This window comes from Triturus cristatus, chromosome 4_2 (assembly GCF_964204655.1).
Source record: "Triturus cristatus chromosome 4_2, aTriCri1.1, whole genome shotgun sequence".
Classification (NCBI taxonomy): domain Eukaryota; kingdom Metazoa; phylum Chordata; class Amphibia; order Caudata; family Salamandridae; genus Triturus; species Triturus cristatus.
Window position 1 is genome coordinate 262754808 of NC_140586.1, and position 23825 is coordinate 262778632.

A 23825-nucleotide genomic window follows, 5' to 3' on the forward strand; every position below is an offset into this window, starting at 1 on the left:
TTCAACCCACTCTGGCAATAATTAAAGGTGTGAAGGAACATAAAAGCTTATTCATCTTGTTAAGAATAGCTATAATTCCAAAAGGCCAAAGCAACAAAACTCCAACAGATATTACAAATCCCGGCCATACAAATGCCAATAGGCAACTGGAACAAGACCTCAAAAGGAAGCCTTCTCGAAGCTACCACTCAAAGCAGAGGCTGTTTTTGCTTACCCTCAAAAACAAAGTCTGGAAAACTGACTACCAAAGAGCATTTTGCTTGGATTAATTTGAAAACAAAAATGGCAACACCAAATTGCGTCAACACTACAGTGCACACAAAACCTCTATGATGAATAAATGATTTCAGTCTAGCACACTTCGCCCAAAAAGGTTACCCTTGTGAGTAACACAAAGTCTCTCCCGTTGTTCCCGCAAAGTGACATGAGAAAATTTGAACATGGGAGAATTTTGCTTTCAACTCTGTCCCCGGTAGTGAAATGAGTTCTTCTGTCCTGCACATCCAGTAGTCTGGATTTTAGGTTTTAGTGCTGGTTCTCTCAGCCCTTGCTCAATGTCATCTTAAGTCCTCAAAACATCACTTCAGCGATTTTAACACGGTTTAGCTACCCCAACAGAGTGAGAATCCAGACATCTAGATCACTTTTAAGAATGTGATGAACCAGTAAAAAGACTCAAAAGCTAACAACATTTCCCCCACTAGCCATGTTTTTCTGCAAACTTAAATCATTTTAAAACCAAACACTGACTATTAATTTGCTAAATTCCTATTGAGGATTATAAGTCACAAACCACTAAGTAAAAGAAGAACATTGTGTCTTCAGCAATACTTTGTGGGTTTTGGTAGCAGCAAGCATTAAAGACATTTTATAAATATTTAAACTTACATTTAAAATTTCAAACAATTTCTTCTTTTTGGAAGGTTCTTCGACCCACAGAATAATTTGCCGCACATTGGAACAAGGTAGATTCTTTTCCCCAACAGTTATTCTGAGAGGATTGTGCAAGAGCTGATTTGCAAACTGCTCTATGCTTGTCGGAATAGTAGCAGATACTAGCATGGTCTGATGATCTTTGGACGTGCTTTCCAAAACATCCAAGACTTGCTGCTGAAACCCCATCTTCAACATTGTGTCAGCCTGCATGAAAACAGCATAAATAAAGAAATGAATTTCTCTTTCATTACCTTTAAAGCATCATATATTATATTACATTACAAATGGTGCAACCGTCTAACTTGATCTTTTTGGTCCGATTCTTTTCATTAGGCATTAGATGTAAAATGTATTTTACTCATATATAACAAAAACATCTAGGGAGCGCAACCCACAAACAAGGGTGCTCTGTTCCTAAAAATCTCATTTATAAAAAGATGTTGAAAAATGCAGTGACCCATTTAAGCTACTATATCTGAAATAAAACAATTGGAAATAGAATTATAAAACGGTGAAATTATGCGATTTTGCGGCCGCAGCATTTTCCACATAATTATGGATTAGTAACATTTGCCACAAGCCATCATCGGTTGCATAATATGCAAATCTTAACAAAAAAAATTTGTCTAGCTCAAAAGGATCAAAAATTACTAAAATTGCAATGACCTGTGTTGTGGCGCAGTGGAAGGCCCTACGCAAAGTTTGACAGGTCATCTTTCAGTTGTTTGGTATTGTATTTGGTTGTTAAACTAGTACTAATAGAGGTGGAACCTTCTCCTAGACAGTGTTTACATGTGAAGCAAGCATTGTTATAGCCAATAGGTCTCGTCTTTGACTTTGCCAATATGTTTTAGTCATGTTGTACTCAGCAGCTGTACATTTCAAGAATTCCAATGGCCCTGCTGATGGTGTAGAAAACGTTTAAGGGCACTGGTGAACTCCTGAGCCCCTTTATTTCCAGGTAATATTTAGGTTGTAGATCTGACCACTCAATAACACAAGATTACACAGTGAGATTAACTGTAGCAAAGCTGGCTTTCCAAAAAAGATGTAGACTGTTAGTGATTGTGAGAGAGACAGGTGGTGGGGGGTCCTGCATAGGGCATGGAGTGCTACAGCACAGAGGCAATAAAATGACCATGGGAGTAGAGTAAAGTGGGCGGGCAATGGTGATAGCATGTAAATGAGACAAGGCCATGATGGCAAAGAACAATAGGAAGGAGGAGCAAATAAAACAAATGCAGGGGTATTGATGTATGCAAAGCCCTAGTTGATTTTTTTTTTATTTGGTCTGCATTTAAAACCACAGAGCACAGTTCAGATTCCCACCAAGTGAAATCTTTCTCTTAATACCACTTAAAAAACCAAAACAGCTGATCAGTTGTACCCTTTGGGACTGCAGCACATGGGTTTTAGTAACTGTGCAAACTAGCAATAAATATTATACAGCACATTTTAGTGCAATATAGCAAAAAGCGCAAATGCAACATACAGTATACTTCCATAAATTAAACATAGACATCCTTCATGATAGTTGCCCTATTAACAAGAGGGGGTTCGGTCTAAGAGATCAATTATGCAGGGCCATAGCAGGCTCTCCAAAATATTTACCAGGCAGTGCAAATAACGCAACAAATAAAATGTATAAACCACGCCCAAACCACACTGTCCACGAGTGGGGTACCGCGATATGGACTTCAAGCCAAACCATCAATCCACTGAGTAACAGAACGCCATATCCGGACCTCCCCACCCCCCTCCCTTCCCCCCCACCATTTCTGCAACTTTCGCCCTTTGCATTCATATAAGAATCTCCATGTTATAGATAGCCAAAAACCTGGATCTGCATTCAGAAAATGTTTCGAGGGTTCAGAGTTTAGCCAACTTGTAGCGATACACATTTGTGCTACTGCTACGGCAATAGAAATCATATACCCCTCCTTTTTGGTGAACCCATTATCCAATGAGTGCTCTACCGCCCCCAATACCACCAATGTAGAATTGATTTTAATCTGATCTCCAGTAACTGGTCCTAAAATTTACCAATCTCTTGAAAAAAAAGAGCCTAATACCGGACATACATAAAAAATATATACTCTTTCAGCACACACAGCCCCACATCGATGGTAGCAGTCATTATCTCTCCTACCCCATTTGAATATTTCTCTGGGGTATGATACAGATCAAAAATAGTTTTGAAATTGACTCTTTAATCCAGCTGTCAATAATACTTTGCTACTTATATCCAATGATTCTTGCAATATCAACCCCTCCTCTCCAAGCCTCCTCTCCCACTTAGCATTTTGAGACTCAAATAACTTGTTAATTTTTGTACCGGTAAGTCCTAAAGGGCACCGATCTTAGCCCTCTTATGGATTGCTTCTATAATGGGGATTTGAGTTGCCGACCCTAGAGTCTTAAACAATTTATTAATAAAATCCCGAATCTGGATGTATTTGAAAAGTAAGCCCATATTTCGCCTGAAGGTCCCCAAATGGGTATAGATGTTCTCCTCCAAAGAGATGTCCCATCTGTAAAATACGTCTCGGCATCCAATTATTGACAATCGGGTCTTGGAATATCAGTGATAGAATCGGTGTCCCCCACAGAGGTGCATAATAGTTATATTTGGGTAGATTAATGTTCTTTTTAAACTGCTGCCACAATCAGAATGCACCGTGCAAAACCTTAAATTTAGTTTTCTTGTAATAACTGTTTTTCAGCAAATAGTCTTTAGCTTCCTCCCTCATTATAAATTCATATATTGAAAGGGATTCGACTGGTCTAAGCATGGGTATACTTCTGGGTAGTTTATTTCACTGCCGCAGCATGAAGCGGACCAAAACCGCCAGCATTCGGCTCCATCCAAGTCGGCGTCAGGCAAGGAAAGGAGAGCAGCCACACCAGCCACTCACACAGCCGCTATCTAACCCGCAAAGCCCCAGTTGAAATGTAATGTGTAAAGAGGATTTTCAAAGGGGACCAATACTTTACTCAAAATTAGAGTGGCCCGGTGTAAAGATAGCTGAAAACACGGAGTTGAATGCTTGTCCCATGAAGAATAAGCAGCCACCTATTTGCTTCTTGGGGGCTGAATGTGTTAAAAATAGTTTAAGTTTAATGAAACACCATTGCATAATATCAATTCCTTACTCGGCCTCCTTGGCTGCAGACCCGGATCACACTCCTCCGCCCAATCATCCTCCCTTATGGTGCAGAAGAGGTCAGCTCGAGCTTCCCTCTGCCATTGGGGGCTGTATAATTCAAAACTAAAATCGGTGAAGTTAGTGTGCATGTGCTGTGAGATAAGGAGCACCAGAGTGAAGAACCTTACCTCATAAACGGAAGGGAGATAAAGTCTGTATTTGTGCATATGGGCGGAAAATCAGGACATCGAGGTTGGGAGTTTCATCCAACGCATACAAAGGATGGTTCAATGTGTTTTTGGAGTAGGAGGAAGCTGAAGTGTGGTAAGAGATGAAAGGGTGTGGTACAAACGGCACTAAGAGAAAGATCGAAAAAAAAACAACCAATATGCGAATGACGGAGGAAGAAGCAAGATGTCCAGACAGGAAGGACAGTAGAATGAAACAAAAAGGTTTGTGAATAACGTTGACTTGTTTGCATGAACATGCTAAAGAATAAGTATTCAATATGTTTTATTAGCAATGGTTTTAATAGACTGAAAATGATGAAATCTAAATGAATGACATCACAGAAATTATATATAATTATCTGTAAGTAACGGATTGGTCCTCCTGTACATAGCATATTTACCAGCATGCTCAGTTAGGTGGAAAGGAATATAAGGAATGAAATAAAATGCACTGTGTAGCTGTAATCACCAAGATCACAGGGGATAATTTAGGTTAGGATACGCATAAAATTAATTGACTCACAAAAAATGTAAAAGTCTAGCTTGAACATGTAAAGCTGGGCTAGTTCGAATTGAGTTTTCAGGAATGTGAATTAGACAGACCTGGGGTGTATATATTTTTTTATAAGTAGAATTTATTATTATTTTTTAAATGTAAAACCTTTTATAGACAAAGAAATGTGATGAGGTTTTTAATATTTTTAATGCACTGATTATGTACATATGTAATTGTTTAACGCCCTGATGAAGTCCCTAAAAGGGATGAAACGTGTTGGCTGGGTCTGACACCAACAAAACAAACAAACAAACGGAAAGACTTTTACATATGAATATTTCGATCTAGAGTGATTGCATTTATATACAACAGAATCATGGACATATGAATGAAATAACAGATAGATTGTTGCCTTCCTACTAAAAAGTATTGTTGATTTATATTGAGTTTTATGGGCGTTCAAAACTCTAGGAGTAGGCACAATATACATACAAATTTTGGGATATTGACCGGTGCAGTCTAAAAAAAAAAAAAAAAAAAAAAATCGACACTGCCATTTTTTTGAAATTCTACAACAATCCACTCCGCTTCACTCTAAAACAATCTATTTTATGCCACTCTATTCTACTCTGCACCACTATACTCTACGCCACTTTGCTGCATTCCACACCAATGCACTCTACACCACTCTACTCAAAACCACTGCATCATGCACCAATGAACTCTACCCACTGCACTACACTGTAGGCCTCTCTGCTACTCCACTCTATGCCACTACTCTCCACTGTATGCCATGCCACTACACTCTACTCCATGCCACTACACCTCAATTTACGAACTCCACACCACTTTATGCAACTCCACAACACTTTACTCCCCTCTATGCAATGCCTCTCCACTGTATGTTACTCCACTCTTCTCCACTATATTCTCCTACATTCTAGGATACGACACTCTACTCCATTCTAAGTCACTGTACGCTACAACACTCTATGCCACTTCAAGACTCTCCACTTCACGACATGACACTCCATACCACTCTCTTCTATGCCACAAATGTTTAGCCAGGCTGAACAGCAGCAACGTTGGTGTACAACATGGCTAAAAAATATTGAAAAAGCCAATAGCTCTTGCATAGGCGTAACCTATTGGCTTTGCCATTGTTTAAGGCTTTAAGTTACAAAAAATAACTAGAGAACATAAATAACATTTAAGCTAGTTAATGTTTAGTACGGATCTAAGCTAGCAGAATACTTGCCAGCTCCAAGTGTGCAATTTAACTGGTTGGATTTGTTCTCTTTAGAATGAGGTACACAAATAAGAGTCAAATATCCATTTCTGTGCAAGTATACAAAAACCTGGCAATTAGAGGACTACAGCTACAATAAAATGGGCAACATGTTGCTTGTGGGCAACTATATTCACATTATTGGTGTCCGAATAATCGATCAGAGAATGATTATCATGCAGTATTTACTTATGTCCAGATTTGTTTTTTTGCTTTATTGGTTCACAAAATCCATTTAATAAAACACTGAACGTCGTCTTACTTCGACAATTGTGCTTTGTTTTTTACACACAGTTTATCTGCATCATCAACATGAGCGGGATTCTTTCACTATGCATATTATGTTTAACAACTGAAGTTTTTTTTTGCAAGCTTTTCTAAATCATTGATTTACCAAAGCAAAATACCATGTTTGAGAGCATTTAAGTTTTCATAAAAATTCAAATGTGGCCTTCAGCCTTTGTACCTACTTACTTCATCAATAACAACAATTTGTATGGCTCCAAGTTCAACTGACTCTTGCTTCAGAATTTCAAGCAGCCTTCCTGGTGTCGCTATAATCACCTAAAACATGCGTGAAAAAAGCAACATTGTAATAAAAATCACAATCTATGAACAATCTCAAGAAATACTATTCCTTGAAGGACACACTACTCAATCTTTTTTCAAGACACAATTGAATTCTGTACGGAAAATCCAAATTACAACAAAATAGTAGCGAGGCAGCGTCAGGCAGAGAAACTTCATACAACAGTATGATATTGCGTACTTAGGATATGGGACTGCGATGTGACCCACACAATGCAGTACCAGACACAAGTTAAGTGTTCACTCAACAGTAGCTATACCTCCCATCCATCCACAGCATCAGGATCTAAACACACAGTTCCATGAATCTTTCTCCATGCCTTCAGGTTGGTTTCAGGTTTAGGATCCCTTTGGTAAATAGACATTCGTATCTCTTCTGCTGGCGCCCATTCAGCCACATCACACCGTAAAGCCTTGGACCTTTCAGTCATTTCCAATTAATCACAATGCGTCATTTGACCAGAGAATCCTTAGTGAGTAGCCTAGGTCCCTAGGTTGAAGGTAATTAATGGACTTGTTCAGTTTAATCTTCTTGCATCCTATCTTTATCAAACAGCTTATATTAGGAGTGTGAGCTTTGTCCGAGAAGAGGCACCCGTGCTAGCTTTACAAATTTCAAAGAACTATATAATTTAGCCCTCCCCCTCGCAGAGCGTCCAAACACCAGCTTTTTCACTAAGAAGTCCTGTTTGTCTGTGTTTATGGATGCCATATCCTGCTCTGCATGCTACATTGTATGTAGCCTTAATTCATTTCTTTTTTGGTTTTGTACTGCTTAGTATCATGATAGATGCTCTGGAAAGGTTTCTGGCTCTTTATTCTGCTTTTGGTTGGTTTTCAGCAACACAAAGAGTTGCAACATGCACAAGATAGCCAGGCTATATTACCGCTACTAAAGAGAATATGGAAAACTTTGCACTATGGAGTAGAAGGCATCAATGCGTCTGTCTAAGATAAGTAATCTTCACTTATTATTCCTATCCCCTACAAACCAATGTTCTATGACCATTTATTTCCTCACTTCACAGTATTTATTTTAAGTGCTTATGCAAAGTTTTGGCCCACGGTATTCCAGACTTTGTAATGGAATCTTCGGTCAGGAGCTCGAACTGTTGAACTTGTTCTCTTCATATCGCCCTAATTCAAAACACAATTCCTTCTACTCCCCCAAACTCTCCAAGTTCCTTCCTTGGGCGTACAGGTGGTAGGCGTGCTTCCTTCATGCAATATCCTCCTTGTTCTTTTTCTAAATCTTTCTTGAAGTTGACCGCTATTACATCTGCTGGGACATAAGTTTGCTGCCAGTAAAGGCCTGGCAATCTTTATTGCATGTTAGCACCTTGGTTCTTCATCTGTATCGATTTGTTTGTCAATACACCTTTTTGCTTTGTTTAGGGTGAGATGTGAAAATGCCCAGCTCATACAGTCCTCATGTTCACGTCCAGAATCTAAGCTGTTGTGTATTAATTCATTCTTTATTAGGATGGATCCTGCCATACAAGCTAATTTATTCTTGAAACCTGACCTAACCTGTAATGTTTACTGCAAAACACAGAATCTAGATCTCCAGCGTTGTGCATGATCAATGTACACTGGTCCCGGATCTAGCCTTTTTACACTGGTTTCTTCGCTTTCACTCCAGTCTCATTTACAGAGATCAGCCCTCCCTTTGGATAAACAATGGGGATAGGTCTGAAGAGAGATGTAGACCGAGCCACTTCTGCTGCGTACACAATCCAGGAGGTTACACATTTAAGGGTGGGTTGATTATACTGCTATAGCCATTACTTAATCTCACTGACCATCACCTCCTGAATCAAAATATCAAATTTCGCTATTTGTATGACTTAATACAGACAATCAAAAACAGAGTATTGTCGTTCGAGGCATGCGTTTCCTCTCATATGTTTGAGGGTCTAACTGGTTTTAACCTGCCGTAGCTGTACAAGAATTATGGACGCTTACCTTTGTGCCTTCATGCTGTGTACTTGCTTTACAAGACCACTGGGTATGAATTGTTAGTGCACAAGTGGATTAGTGCTTTCTGCATAGGTTCTTTTAGGCCACCCATCACAAACCTTATTCTGTTTTTATGAGCTAAGCATACTTTGCTTAGTATCATGATAGATGCTCTGGAAAGGTTTCTGGCTCTTTATTCTGCTTTTGGTTGGTTTTCAGCAACACAAAGAGTTGCAACATGCCCAAGATAGCCAGGCTATATTACCGCTACTAAAGAGAATATGGAAATCTTTGCACTATGGAGTAGAAGGCATCAATGCATCTGTCATAAATAAGTAATCTTCACTTATTATTCCTGTCCCCTACAAACCATTGTTCTATGACCATTTATTTCCTCACTTCACAGTATTTATTTTAGGCGTTTATGCAAAGTTTTGGCCCACGGTATTCCAGACTTCGTAATGGAATCTTCGGTCAGGAGCTCGAACTGTTGAACTTGTTCTCTTCATATCGCCCTAATTCAAAACACAATTCCTTCTACTCCCCCAAACTCTCCAAGTTCCTTCTTTGGGCGTACAGGTGGTAGGCGTGCTTCCTTTATGCAATATCCTCCTTGTTCTTTTTCTAAATCTTTCTTGAAGTTGACCGGTATTACATCTGCTGGGACATAAGTTTGCTGCCAGTAAAGGCCTGGCAATCTTTATTGCATGTTAGCACCTTGGTTCTTCATCTGTATCGATTTGTTTGTCAACAGTTGACATCATGACCTGGTTATTTTGTATCTATAAACCAATCATTATCCTCCTTGGCAGATAGGCACAAATGTGGCCTTATAACATCAGTTGTTAGTCTGGATGGTTAAGAACCACTCTTACGGAATCTTGGTCATTAATTTAAGACAGCACATTGCTGGAAATTGGGAGTATTCTGTAGTCTGGTGCGAATTCATCTCCAGGTTTCTGTTTTTAGTGCCTGCAATGTTGCCTAGAGGTTAGGATATTGTAGGTAACGTTCTGGTGGGAAAAAATGAAAAGAACCATAGCTGCTCACTCTAGTCTAGATATTTTATTGGTTGCTCATTGGAGTGTCTGCTATTTTGGGGGCAGTCCAGAAGGACAGAGTCTGCATCAAGCTCATCAGTTTGGGCGAAGATTTATATTCCTCGCTTCATGCATGGATTCTTGTTTTTTTACATTTTCCTGGAGTGACACTGGCAATTGGTTACAAACTAGCCCTCATTGCAGGTCTGATCCATGTTCCTCTCCTCAGGTCTAAAGTACTGGAAAGCGTACCCTGATAGAATCTGTATGTTGTGCACCTACCCTGTAGCAAGAGCAAGTGTGTGCTGAACTGTGTCAATGTCACAAAGATAGACTTCAGAAGGATTTCTTTTTCTGGAGTGACCCTGTATCAATAAGAATGACTCATTTATCATTTTCAGGCTTTATGACACACGTGATATATGTACGTGTGTTGGTCATTTGGAGGTATGCGTGCCTGGCCCACAGTCATAATTTATGTAAAACTCCTTGAAAAAGCATGATTACACAATTGTTTGTCCTTGCCATTGTTGGCTGTCTCTTCTGGTACTTTTATACCCATTAATGATAATGCCCTATGGCTCCAAGTTTCTCTATTCAGATGAGCAGATGGGGAGTGAGCTCATGAGAGAGAGAAACCAAGATCAGACGGCCTTCAAAAGAATTAACATACAAACTAATTCTAAGTACAACTGCTTTTCAAACTCATGCTATCAGCTGCCAAGAGAACTTCTTGCCTCAGTTGCAAGGCAGAAACCTCGGTTTAAAAGGATTTAGTATTTCCAGGAATACATGGCCATTTACATTAATTACGCTTTACTAGAATTAAGCTTCAAGATGAACAATTTGCATTTAACTTATCTTAAAACTGTTGAAAGTTGTCCACAGAAGAATGGTAACTTCTTTGCATATCCTCATAATAGGTGGACCATGAGAAGGAAGAAGGAAAAGGTGGGAACACTCAATTTACCTTCCAGTAATGGTTATTACACCAAGCCCTCCTCCTTCTCATCACAGTCCTCATTTTCCTCCCTCACCCCTCTGTAGTCTTCCTTCAACCTGGCGATGCGGGATTTCCGAAATATAGGCCAGACACTTATGACAAGGTGAATAGGGTAAACACAATGTTGATAATATGTTCCAAAACTGGACTTATTACTACAGAAGGGCCATGATACAGAAATGTAGGTGATAAGAACTACCAGTTGTAAATCAGATCATCATTAAAGTAAACTTATTGTCAGAAGCTGAACAACAAGACCACACGCTGCATTTTCTGAAAATACACCAGGTAAAAGGAATTCAAGAACAACAATTTCAAATGGCCTAGAAACAATAGCAATTATGAAATTCGCCTGAGGCATTTATTGTGAAAATTGTAAAGTCACAGAAGGCTTTCAGCAATCCAGGGCACAGTAATGCATTAACTTTCTGAAGTCGTGTGGTTGGGCATGCACTCGGATTTATTTATTTATTTTAGGTCTGACTGCTCTTGCTAGCGATTTGAGTTTGGTTTCACATCTAGAGCTGGTAAAATTAAATTTGAAAAAACCTAGAGGACTACCCTGTCCCGATGACAACCGCGTACTCGGGACGTTACAAGACATGTAAGACATACAGATCTACACAAACTATAAACAACTGTTAGCACTAACCTGTCCCTGGGGCTGAATGTGCACTTTAGGAATACACCGGTTATGTTATATAAATTTACATTTCACAAATGCACTTTCTATAAAAGAGAAAATGCATTTCTTACAGATCTCTGCTTATCATTTGTAGTGTAGTGCAAGTAGAAAGAAAAAGGTTTTTAGACGCCCCATAGTAATAGGCCCACGAGCACAAATTCCTAGCATTTCTTTTGAGGCTGCACTTTAGTTTGTGGGAGGTAATGTAGTGGATTATTCTAGACAAGAGTTGAATTTGCAAACAATCAATGGACACTGCACCATGAAAGAGGACCCCAAATCATCCGAATCCATCTCCACAACATAATCTTGAAAGGAAACTCTGCCTCTTTGTAACAGCCTTAGATTTATCGCTTAAGAAACAATTGTCAAGGATTGGACTCAACTGACTTTGTAGTGACATATGGGAGGAGAACGATTGATGTTCAAACAACTGAATTCTTAAGATTTCAATGCATTACTTTTTTTTTCAACAAATACACACAATATAAAACTGAACTCCTTTCTAGAATAGTTCTAAAAGACTGCCATGTTTGAATGAGCAAACTTCAGCCAGTTCCCACAAGAGAATTACTACTTGACCAAACCGACCCACAACAATATTTATCTAAAACTTGAAATAGCAGCTTCCCTGATATTAGTTTAGGATCACCAAACAGCAAATATGGTGGCAACTCAGTATTGTTGGAGTATACTGCACTAATGAAAGAAAGACCGTAGCTCTAGCACTTTCATAAGATTCCTTTCTGGAGAAAGTAATGGGCTTAAAGATGAACTCATGGCGAGCTTAAGAATAAGGATCAAGCTGCATATACATTTGTGAAAGATGCCAATAACGCAGAAGAAACATAAATAATGCAATACATCTAACCGATTATGCCTTTTTTCCCTAAAAGTAGAAGCAAAAGCTTAAAAAAAAAAAGATAGCTTGTTCACTTCAAATACTGTGCCCATTAAATAGAATACCCAAGTGTAGTTTTATCATCAAATTTTTAAGGTACTATTTGCAAACAATATGCTGGTGTGGAGGGGATTGAAAAGAAAAGTACAGCAGAGCTATGGATTGGAGACATTCAGAAGATCTAAAAACTAAAAAACTCAAACTCGTGCCCTCGTCATGCACTGCTAATTACCTTGCATATTACATTACTCATGCCATTTTGTAAGATATCACTGGCACCAACATCTGAATACTGCATAGTGTGGGGGCACGAGTTAGTTACTTTAGGGCACAAGTTATAATTACCTGATGTGAGGAAACAGGCTTTTTGCATGTTTCTCCCCACTTTTTGCCCACATTTGGAGTGCTAGCTGCTGGTTTTTCGACTGAGTGCGCACCGAGGCAAGCTAACCCCAACTCAGTGCTAGTATTCTGACCCATTACAAAAGTGTATATCGAAATGACTATACCCAAATGGCAAGTACTGGCTTACTTATAAGTCCCTGGTATATGGCGCCCAGGGCATGTAAGGCAGAGTGTCTACGCAGGGCTGCCAAACTATTTGTGCCAGCCTGAGTGTGACAAAAGAGAAAATGGCTCCCAGCCTGCCATTGCATATGGGAAGGGCAGCGTTTACACTCCTAGTTCAACTTTACCATGTAAAACCAATGGCAAAGCCACCACTTCCTTAACCCTATATGTAAGTCTCCCCCAAGGAAGGCCTATGGAGCCCTATGGCAGGGAGCTGCTTGCGGTTAAGTAAGACATAAACGTTCATATCTCTTAACAGATACACTACGAAATTATTGCTTTGCTGGGGAATAGTTAGTAGCCCCATTGACTAACAAAGAGTTACTAGCTGGCCTCCAACCTAGCTAACATCTGAATGGGACAACCTAACTGGATCCTATAAGGTATCAAATTAATCGTGGCAATGAACCTGCCCTAATGCCCAGGTCAGGATTATTGTCATAATTAAAAGTTAAGCAACTTTTGGAAAGTTGCCACTGTGCCCCGCTACTCCAGTGGCCTCACAAAGGGGAGACATGTGAACGACTCCCAGGCAAAGGAACAAAAGCAGTACCGCAGAGTGAGGTCTTCCCTCCTTGCCCAGGAAGGCCACTCAGGGTGTTAGCCTAATAGGCGAGCTTCAAAGGTGAAGCTGCAATTGAAGGGCCGTCTGTGACAACACTCCCAAGCAGGATGCCTTTTGTTACTGCAGGTAAGTTGGACAGGGACAGACGGTAAACCAGTCCCCAAACCAGTTTTCCCATGGACGTTAAGCTCACAGGTAGTTAGTCACACCTCTAGGGTGAGGTGCCAAGCGTTTGACGACCGAGGAAGGGTCCAGACATTGAGAGTGGCTAGAATAGTGCACTCTGGGACAATCATGCCACACATTGCAGGACATGTGTCACTAGAACTGAGAGCACCCGGTATCCCACTGGCTACTGACTGTGTGATCCTCTCAGGGCACTTTCGTGGGATAAATATGGCACCCCTGGCACCCAGCTTATCAGATCATGTTGGATTTGAGGAAAGGACCGAAGAAGGACAGCCCTTGAAACTGCATAAAGAGAGGCTGCACCGTCAGAAGGACTGCAGCAGCTGCACTTTGGGCTAGTAAAGTTTGGACTGTGCCTGCACCTCCTGACCCGGGAAAAAGTTGAATCCTGGATCCAGATCAAAGCAGTTATTCCATGGATCAGGTGGCTGAACCCCTGGGACCAGCTCCAGGAATACAAGTTGGTAACCACCGCAGACATTTTGGCACTACCTGCCACTGGGCATACAAAGTGTCCGATCCTCGAGGGCCAAAGGTGGCACCCAAGTCCGCTGGACACGGGAGTGTCGTAAAGTTCTGATTCGTCAACCAAGACAACACCAACCCCCACCTACAGATTTCACCCCAACCACGGAGCAAGGAGACCAGTAGCCCAGCATCGGCTGGCCAGCTACTGCAACACAAAGGATTTCGAGGGACCCCGATCTCTGTGGCCAAAGTCGCCTCACCTCACCCATGGACCGAGGGCTCACCACAGTGACACCTGTCGACTGCACATCAACCGAAGAACCCTTGATCATCTTTTCGTCTGTATCCTCAGCATATAGTCTATGGCGGTCGTCCTGGAAAGTTTGGAACGTGGCTCACACATGCTCTGGTGGCCAAGGACCTGTCCAAAGTATCCTCTCTAGGCCCCCTAGACCTCCATCCTGTCAGACTTGACTGCCCAAGCCAGGCCGGAGTAGTCGAACTAACTCTTGCAAAACTTTACTAACTTTAAGTTGGTCGATGCTTGTTTGCAGTTGCACTTAAAAGTATTTATAGCTTCAAAAATGTGGAACCCTCCAGTGGATTTAGATGAACAAGGTCTCTGAAAATTCATACTAATACACTCTATTTTTATAAATTGTTGTAATGTCTCTTTCTTATTGTGTGAATTTCTTATTTCGTTGTTTGGTGCTGTTAAATGCTTTACACTAAGTTCCTTTGTCAAGCCCTGCTGCTCGAACCCACAGCTACCCAGGGTTGAGCAAAGGTGACACAACCGAACCTGACTGGACCCAAGACAGTTTTTGCATGTGTATTCCACAATAAGACACCACAACCATATCATATAATACAACCAAATCCTCAAACTTGAGGTAAGTATAACTGGTGATTTTCAGTGGTTTTGTTAGTTTAAAAGGTAGGTTTTCCCTGTGACATTTTCACCCAACTATAACATCTCTTTAACCTTTGTTTTTTTGTCAGTGAATATATATATATATATATATATATATATATACACATACATACACACACACACACAGCATACGTATTATTAAAAAAAACAAAAAAAGGTTAAAGTGACGTTAAAAACGTGAATAAAATGTAACGTTTTAAACTTATTAAAAAAAATGAAATTCACCAGTTCTAATTAAATCAACTAGCTATAGCTTGCACAGGGGCCATGTGGAGTCTCACGAGATTGTGACAACATTTTATTTTTTTTAAATCTTGGTCAATGGGGAATTCTTCTGGAGCACCCCCATTAGGGCTAGGGATTCAGGGTATGTCTACATTACCCGCTAAAATCCATTTGTAATAACAGTCTCCATATCCACCAGCCAATTACATCGGTCGGTCCAATGAGGTAAACCAATAAATCATATTTTTGTTTGTGCGGACCTAAGGGAGTACTCCCGTCACTTGATATTTATAATTTTCCAACTGTAATTTCTCAAACACTAAAGAACAGATTTATATCAAATCACAACAAACATTCTCTATTGAAAGATCAAGGTTTCTTTCAAATTCGGTGTGATTACGATTAGTCATTTTGGTTGTAGCGATGTCTAAAGTTCCTATGGTAAATAGCATGGAGAAAATGTTTGCACCAACCCCTTTTCTCATGCCCTGGTTAACAGATCGTAAAACATTACAGGAAGGAACGGAGGTGGATGAACCTTTATTTTTGGGAAATGTTTTGTGAAAATTTTTCAAACAATGCCAAAAATATTAGCAAACCATATAAAAATCAATTTCTTATAGAAAGTAGAACTACACAGTCGTGACTGCTAGCAGAACTAATCAATCGGAAATGTGGAGTACAGTTGGTACCCGAACATGCACATCTGCTAAGGATCTACAGTTTTCTTTCCCCCAGCAGCACAAACGGATACTTGTGTCATGGAATCCATGTTAGCTGGGGTTTGCATTTACCCTTCACCTATGTTGAGTTAGCAGAATCCCTGGTGAGACAGACTACATGTGGCAGAGGCATGCTGGTTGGTGTACGTTTTTGTCAGGGACTATCAAGATAGCCTAGTCACTTTATGGTCAACCCTTTGAGTAACCACACGTTTGTTCCATTTCCATGTTATTAGAACACTAAATGGGAGATGCCAATGGAGAGTGTCACCATCTACAGAGACACATGTAGGTCGTAGAGGCACCAATCACCAGTGAAGCTGCCACCATCAGTGCTGTTAATGGGGAAAACGGTAGCCGGGGTTTCCAGTCATACCACTGTGCTAGACTACATAAAGCCTAATTTAGGGCCAAAGTCCAGACTGAAACGGACTATACAACTCCCAGGTTTCCATCATAACCCTATGAACTGCTGCAGCAATAACACTCGCAATTTGGTAGAGCTGCCCCAAAAATTCTATTGAAGCAGATAATAAACTGGTCAAAAGGTTTCTTCTAGAAGAAATGTAAAAAAAAAAAAAAAAAAATAAATAAAAAAAAGAAGGCCTACAACTTAACCCACAATGTAAGAAAGAAATCTAGCACTTAACCACATATGCTCAAATAATGACAACACACAGATGAAATGTGGCGCACATAACACCCCTTTAGAAGATGAGATCTGGTTTGCTAACCACTTAACCACTAATGCAGCTAAAATGGTCAGCTCCCGTCATCCTAATCATTAGCTAGCCGAACAGTTCACAAACCCAACTGCTATGTATACAATACTGTGCTCATTCTTGGTTTATTCTTTTAAGTTTTAAATCTTTTTTTTGTTATATTCATACAAAACTAATCATCACATCATATGAGGTACCTTGTGCACGCCTTCCATGAGTCCAATTACTTATAAATCACAATTAGACAAAAACAGTCAGCGTAAGAGAAGTCTTTGCATTATTCCTCATCAAAACTATGAGGAGAAAATAAAAAAATAACTATGTCAACACATTACATTCACAGGTCCACTGACATGTTTTCGTGCCAAGATATACAAGGGTTCCCCAACAAACAATACACGGTTCCCTTTGGGCAAACCGCATCACACAAAAGTGTGATGAAACGGGCACCCACAGGTGACTATGTCTTAACATACCGAGCGTTCACCTCCTGCATCCTACTTTAACGGTCTTCTGCTATAAACGACTTCTGCGGTTTCATTATCATAAAAAATATAGTAATATACCCTTTAAAAGATGTGCAGCTTTGCTATTTGAAAAATGCTCGCTTCACAGCTTGGGCTGAAAGTCTCTTCTTGACTTAAGGTCTGGTCCTCTTTTTCAGTGTTTCTGGAACCAAGTAATGGTCCTTCATACATGTAGTTTACTTTGGCTCTGGCTAGTTTCCGAATAAGATTTTCCCCCTTAAGTAGGCTTTCCAGAATACCACTGCCGATTGCAGTCTTATCGCGCAGTCTGTGAGGTGATGCTTGTTCCAATACCATGATAATTACCCATGTACATGGGGTCATTCTGCCGCGCTCCAATACCGATAATAATTAAAGGAGGTTAGCAGATACTCAAAAAGTATCTTTCAGGTATTCTTGGTATATACACATTTTAAAACATTGGATGGATTCATAGAAAGCTAGCAAAAGTGAGTAATTTTATAGGACCACTGTTTTTATGCCAAGATTTGTGTCATCCCTTCCGGTGGTTTTGCAGGGTCATGAATACAAAAAAAAGTTACTATAGAGAATTAATGGAAAGGGAACTTTTGAACCTCCTCATCATCTTCGCCATTCTTTACTAAAATGTCCAGACTCCAACTTACTTGAATTTACCACTGGTTAGGAAAAGTCCTTAAAGCGAAACTTATGAGAGATAATATGCTAAGGACAGGAGCGGGGTCAGTCACCTAAAAAATGTTTTAGAGTGAATGGGAGGTAGAATAGCATACTCATGTTAAGCTGTGCCTCCATAATAGACTGCATGCACCTCTATAACGTGCCAACAGACATTTCAGTTGCAGCAAATAGCAGTGTATGCGAGTGCCTTCACCAGCGAAGTGGCAGAGGTTGCAGGGTCATCCAGGAGTGCTGTGGTAGAGGCAGAGACAGACGTTACAGCACCTCAGAACTCTCGATCGTTTAAGAGTGCAATAAGCTCATCAATACGGAACTTAAGATCTTCGCTTCCGTATTGGCCAATCGCATACGGCCGCATTTAACCCAGCTTGTCCACCCTGATCAATGCGGCTTTATGCCTCGCCGGGGGACCAGGCATTGCCTCTGCCGCCTTCACCTCGCCCTTGAGAATCGGCACATGCTTCCTCCATATTTGTCCCTTCTCCTTATTGACTTTGAGAAGGCTTTTGACTCCGTTGACTGGAGCTACTTGGAAGGGGTGTTGGAACAGATGGGCTTTGGTACTCCTTTCCGTACCCTGGTGAGGCTGCTTTACCACCGTCCCCGGGCACAGGTCCTCGTCAATGGCGCTTTATCCCACCCTTTCCCCATTGGACGGGGCACGAGGCAGGGATGCCCCCTCTCCCCGATCCTCTTTGCTCTGGCTATGGAGCCGTTCGCTTGTCTTGTCCGCAGCGACCATTCCTTGACTGGCTGGAGGTGGCCCGGTTTAGCGGAGGACAAAATTGCGCTATACGCAGATGACGTGTTGCTGTTCCTGGCGGACCCCACCCGGTCGGGACCTCGTTGCCTTCGGGCCCTGGCTATTGTTGAACGAGCTTCCGGGTTGCGGCTCAATCCGGCAAAGTCTGTCCGTGTCCCCTTACACGCGTCGCGTGAATGCTTTGATTGGCAGTCATCGATCCCTCTTCAGCGGTTGTCTTTCAAATATCTGGGGATTTGGGTTTCTCTCCTCCCTGACCTTGCATGGGAGCTTAATGTCACCCCGCTGGTAAAGCAGGTCCTGCGCGGATCTCTTAAATGGTGCAAATTGCCTTTAAACCCTCTGGGCAGGATTGCCCTGTATAAAATGATGATCCTGCCCCGTTTTTTGTACATGCTTCAGAACACCCACCTCCCATTCGCCAGATCTTGGTTCCGGGATATGGACGGCCACCAAATTCCTTTGGGGAGGACGGAGGTCCAGGCTGGCCCTGACCCAGTGCCGAATCCCACCGTTTGACGGGGGCCTCGGAATGACGAACCTCTACCTCTACTACCTAGCGACTCGTCTCCTCACGATTCATGATTGGTTCAATGGCGGCTGGTCCGACCCGGCGTATCGCTTGGAACTCCATCTCTTGGGCTTCTCCTCTATCCAGGGGATGCTTTAGGGGACCACAATCCCCCGAGCTCTTCCTGAGATCACGCGCGGCGTATTCCTGGCTTGGCATGCCTCCCTGCGTCATACTCGATGGGCAGGCAGGCTGACCCGCTATACTCCCCTGTGGTGTGGCACGAGACTTCGTGAAGTCGCTTCCCTATCGGGATTTCGGCAGTGGGATCTCATCGGGAAAACCTTGCTGGGTGACGTCTGGAGCGACACCCATATTCGGTCCTTTCAGGACCTACAGGCCAGGCACTGCCTCCATCCCTCTCAATTCTTTCGGTACTTACAGCTGCGCCATGCCCTCTCTTCCCACATTCCAGATGGCACCCCCCTGCCTGAATATAGCCCGCCCGAGGCACAGGTACTGACTGGGGACTTGGGGAAGGGTGGAGTCTCTTGGATCTACCGTTCACTTACCAACAACACTCCTAATTCCCTTTCCCTACTCCGCGAGAGGTGGGAGGGCTGGCTTGGGGTGCTGGAGGATGAAGACTGGAGGGACGCCCTGATGGCCCCTAGGACGATCGCGGTATCGGCGAGGCTTTGCCTGGTCCAAATCTACTTTCTGCATGCCGCCTACCTCACGCCTCTGCGTCTTCACCGTGCTGGGCTTCGGCCTGACGCCCACTGCCCTCGTTGTGCCCACCCCCACGCCGATTTCTACCATATGGTTTGGTCGTGCTCTGCGATCCAGAGATATTGGGAATTGTTAACCCAAGACCTGACGGGTGTCTTGGGGTGGGAGGTGCCTCTCGCTCCTATACATGTTCTGCTGGGAGTCTCTGACGGATTGGATGGCTCTAGGGCAGAGAAACGTTTCCTTAACACAGCACTGGTGGTCGCCAAGAGGGACATTGCTGCTCATTGGTTGGACACTGCTCCTCCCACTCTAGGGCGCTGGTGCCGGGGGGTGGATTGGTGCGCTGCACAGGAGCGGCCTCTATACGTGGCCAGAGGATGTCCTGAGAAATTTCATCGTATGTGAGGCAAATGGGTCGGGATACTCGATGATTGAGATGGTGTGTCCCTCTCTTCAGGCACACGTGGAAATGCTTTTAGTGATTTCCTTCTGTAATCTTGATGTCACTGAGATGTGTTTTTCTCCCTATTCTGATGATGCATATGTGGCTCTGAATGGTGCTGTTTGTTCTTACCTACAAAACTCAACTTGGTTGTCAAAAAAAAAAAAAAAAAAAGAGTGCAATAAGCTTAGTTTGACAAAATCAGTCTTGGAATTATAAGGTTTCACTATTTGCATAATTTAAATTAACATTTAGTCTTGTAAATGCCAGTAAGTTATCCGGACATCCAACAATAAACCATAGATGTGGGTAGGGGACGTGTATTTTTCTGCAATCTTGGGTTTTTAACGTGGATACATCACTTCACCAGAACTTTGACTAATTACAAGAAGATTCAGTATTCGCTGCTTATATTCATTTTTTCACATACTGTACTATTTTTACTTTTCTTCAACATTTTACAAGAATAAAGAGGTTTACTCTCCTACATTGAAGCCTACATTGCATTTAGTAGTGCAGGGATTTATTCACCAGTGTTGGTTGCATATAGATTACACACATTTAACAAAGTTAAAAAAGCAGAGCTCGCTATTGCTGCCAAATTGCTATTTCAATGCCTAAAATAACTGACCTGTATACTCTGCTTTAATCGATGCAGCTGAAGCGGCAGAGGTATTCCCCCTACCAGCAGCGCAGTTCTCATATTGGGAAGTCCGGTCATCAGTTCCTTCGCCTGGTGCTCAATCTGAATGGCCAATTCTCTTGTAGGAGTTAAGATTAGAGCAACTGGCATGCCACCCTATTAAAAAAAAGAAACATACGTGTAATCTTAATATAAAATTCACTCTTGGAAGGCAGCTTTACCACAACCTAAAATAAAAATGTTATAAATATAAAAACGTGAGATGTTCAAGTGAGTCACTCAGATAGTAAACTGTGCCAGTTTTGCATTTGGGTTTATTTTGATAGTTTATACAAGCAAACTGGGAAAAAATTAAAAATAATGGATGAAAAGGCATACCTATTGTCGATCAATAATATTTCATATTCCCTTTATATAAGCTTCTCATTCAGCATCACACATGCACCCCACGTTACAGAACATATTAATAAGAAATACATGATCAGTCCATCATTAGTCCATGTTGAAGTTCAGTGATTTTTTTTAACACATTTTTTTTAATAAAATGTATTTATTTTGCAACGTAAAAGAAAACGGTACATGTTCATGTTGTTAAGCAAGTCAAATATGTAATACTGTCTACACATTTGTACATATTCACAATTCTTCCATCACTGTCCTCATGGTCGTCGTCAGAGTATCAATAAAGCAAAATCCTCAAGTGAATCATTACAACGTCTACCAACTGTCACTTATAGACTCTAGTTAGTCACTAATATCAGATACGGAGTCCTCCTTAGGGGGCTCGCATATATTTCCACGATATGCGTTCCATTTCCCCCAGATGCGAGTCCACTTCTTGGGGCACCCCCATGGACATATACTGCTTTCTCTGTTACCATTGTGGTATCCATTTCTTGGCTCCATTTCTGCAAGGTTGGGGACTGCCCGGATCCCCAGTTGAGAGCTATATTGCGTTTCGCCAACGTCAGGCCGAGAGTTACCAAGTTCTGATCTGATTGATTGAGGTCTGTAGGTTCCCAAATATTAATTAGGCAGCATTTTGGTTCCTTTTTTAACAAATGTTATTAATTTTAGCAGGTATATTTCCAATGGATCCAACATGGCTCATGTGAGCAAATAATGGCAAAGAAACAGACATATAGTGTAACCAATGAAAAATAAAGAAGACACAATAAATGATACTGATCTGCCTCCACCCACACCACCTCTCCACCCCCAACCCAAAGACTCTTGATGCCTGGAAATCGATTGGGCTGAAACCAAATAGAATATTAAGTATGAAGGCCATGTACAGTAGAGAAACACAGACATCCGATATGAATGTAAATGCCTCTCTATTCACGATATCCAGAACGGGCATTTAGTATCACGATACAGAGCCCAGGAGCAGACCACCGATCCCAACGTTCTCTCCTGCCTTTCTCCACATTCCAGCTCCCTCAGCAATCTAGAAACATGGCAAGTCATCAACACAGTTCCATACACACAATACCAGACTACACCACAGGTCCTCATGTGTTTTCCTCACCACTCGGGAATGCCCGAACCTCCCCATCCAGAGAGTTTTTTTACTGGGCGGATGGGCGCCAGATCCATCCCCTGTAGTCCGCCCACTCCTGCCAGATCTCAGGGTGCTTCTGAGGGCAGCCCAGCGCAAGTCAAGTGATTTTTTAAAAACATTTTTGTATGAACTACCTAAAGTGCAAGGTAGCAGTAACATTTAACTACACTAAAAACAGATTAATTCATAACCCTTTAAATGCTTTATTTCTTTTGCTCGCCCTGTAATATACTTCTGCAGCCTGCTAGCAACCAAGTCATGGTAATACACTTTGATTTCTGTCTCCCTGCTACTTTAAATACCCAAATGCAAGTTCCCTCTTAAAATAATAACAGCAAAATACACAACCAGTGACAAAGCCAATAGGCCTGACTTATCAAGCGGGTGCGATGTTTATCTTTTTGTTGCTAGCATGTGTTACAAAAATAAAAAGGAGAAAAATGAAATCAAGCAGATGCCTGCACATGGTGGCCATATGCTTCACTTTATATAACTGTAATATAACAGTACTTGTGCTTGCTGCACGGTTCTCAGGTAGATTTACTTAGAACAGTTATACATACCATTTTGAGTTTGATTGCACATTACAGGAGAATATGAAAATGTACTACTGGCATTAAAAAACTGTACCCTAAAGACAAAAAATAAATAAAGGATAAAATGAAAAGAAAAAAAGCATTGCACAAGTAAAGTAGCAACCCAAAAGGTCTTGGCATTACAAATGCACTTAATTGTAGATGAATATGCAGAGTGATCAGGAAAAATGCGGTCACTTGCTGCAAGAGAGGCACTGACAGAAGTGGGCTGATACATTGTTCTTTGCTGTATGTTGTGGTAGCAAAAGATGAGTGACAGCTGAACAGACCTATGCATAAAGAGGACGGACGTAAAGGACAAGTTACTTACCTCTAGGACAAGACCTCTAGGTCCAAGGACCGTGACATTCTGGCAGTATATCAACAAAACTAACTCTGGTCCAGGTCAGATAATACAAAATGGTGTCAATGAAGAGAGGCACGCATTGCGCAACTATATGTAAATGAAAACAGAAGCACACCCATTCCGTACAGAACTCAAGATCACATCACTATCATCATTATTATTATTATAAACTGTTATGTTCCTACTTACTGATGTTCACTACACTGCCTTGTTAAGACCGGTTATGTTGGTATGATTCATGGAATTTGTGTGCGCTATTGGTTCCACATGGAATTTGTACTTTTGAATGGGTAGTTTGTGGAGGGAAGAGGGATAAAAAGTCAGTGATTGTGAGGCACCACTGACTCAACTGCCCGGGGAGAATAAAGGCA

At 41.5% G+C, this 23825-nt stretch overlaps 1 protein-coding gene across 1 annotated transcript in view; it reads right to left on the reverse strand.

Moving 5' to 3' along the window:
* The window catches only part of DDX59 (DEAD-box helicase 59), a 104267-nt gene that overhangs the window by 51066 nt on the left and 29376 nt on the right, over positions 1–23825 (reverse strand). The window contains exons 2-4 of the mRNA XM_085601463.1: positions 20937–21104; positions 6571–6660; positions 889–1140 (exon numbers count right to left, since the gene is read on the reverse strand). Of these exons, the coding sequence (XP_085457589.1) occupies positions 889–1140; positions 6571–6660; positions 20937–21104 (510 nt within the window). The remainder of the gene's footprint in view (positions 1–888; positions 1141–6570; positions 6661–20936; positions 21105–23825) is intronic.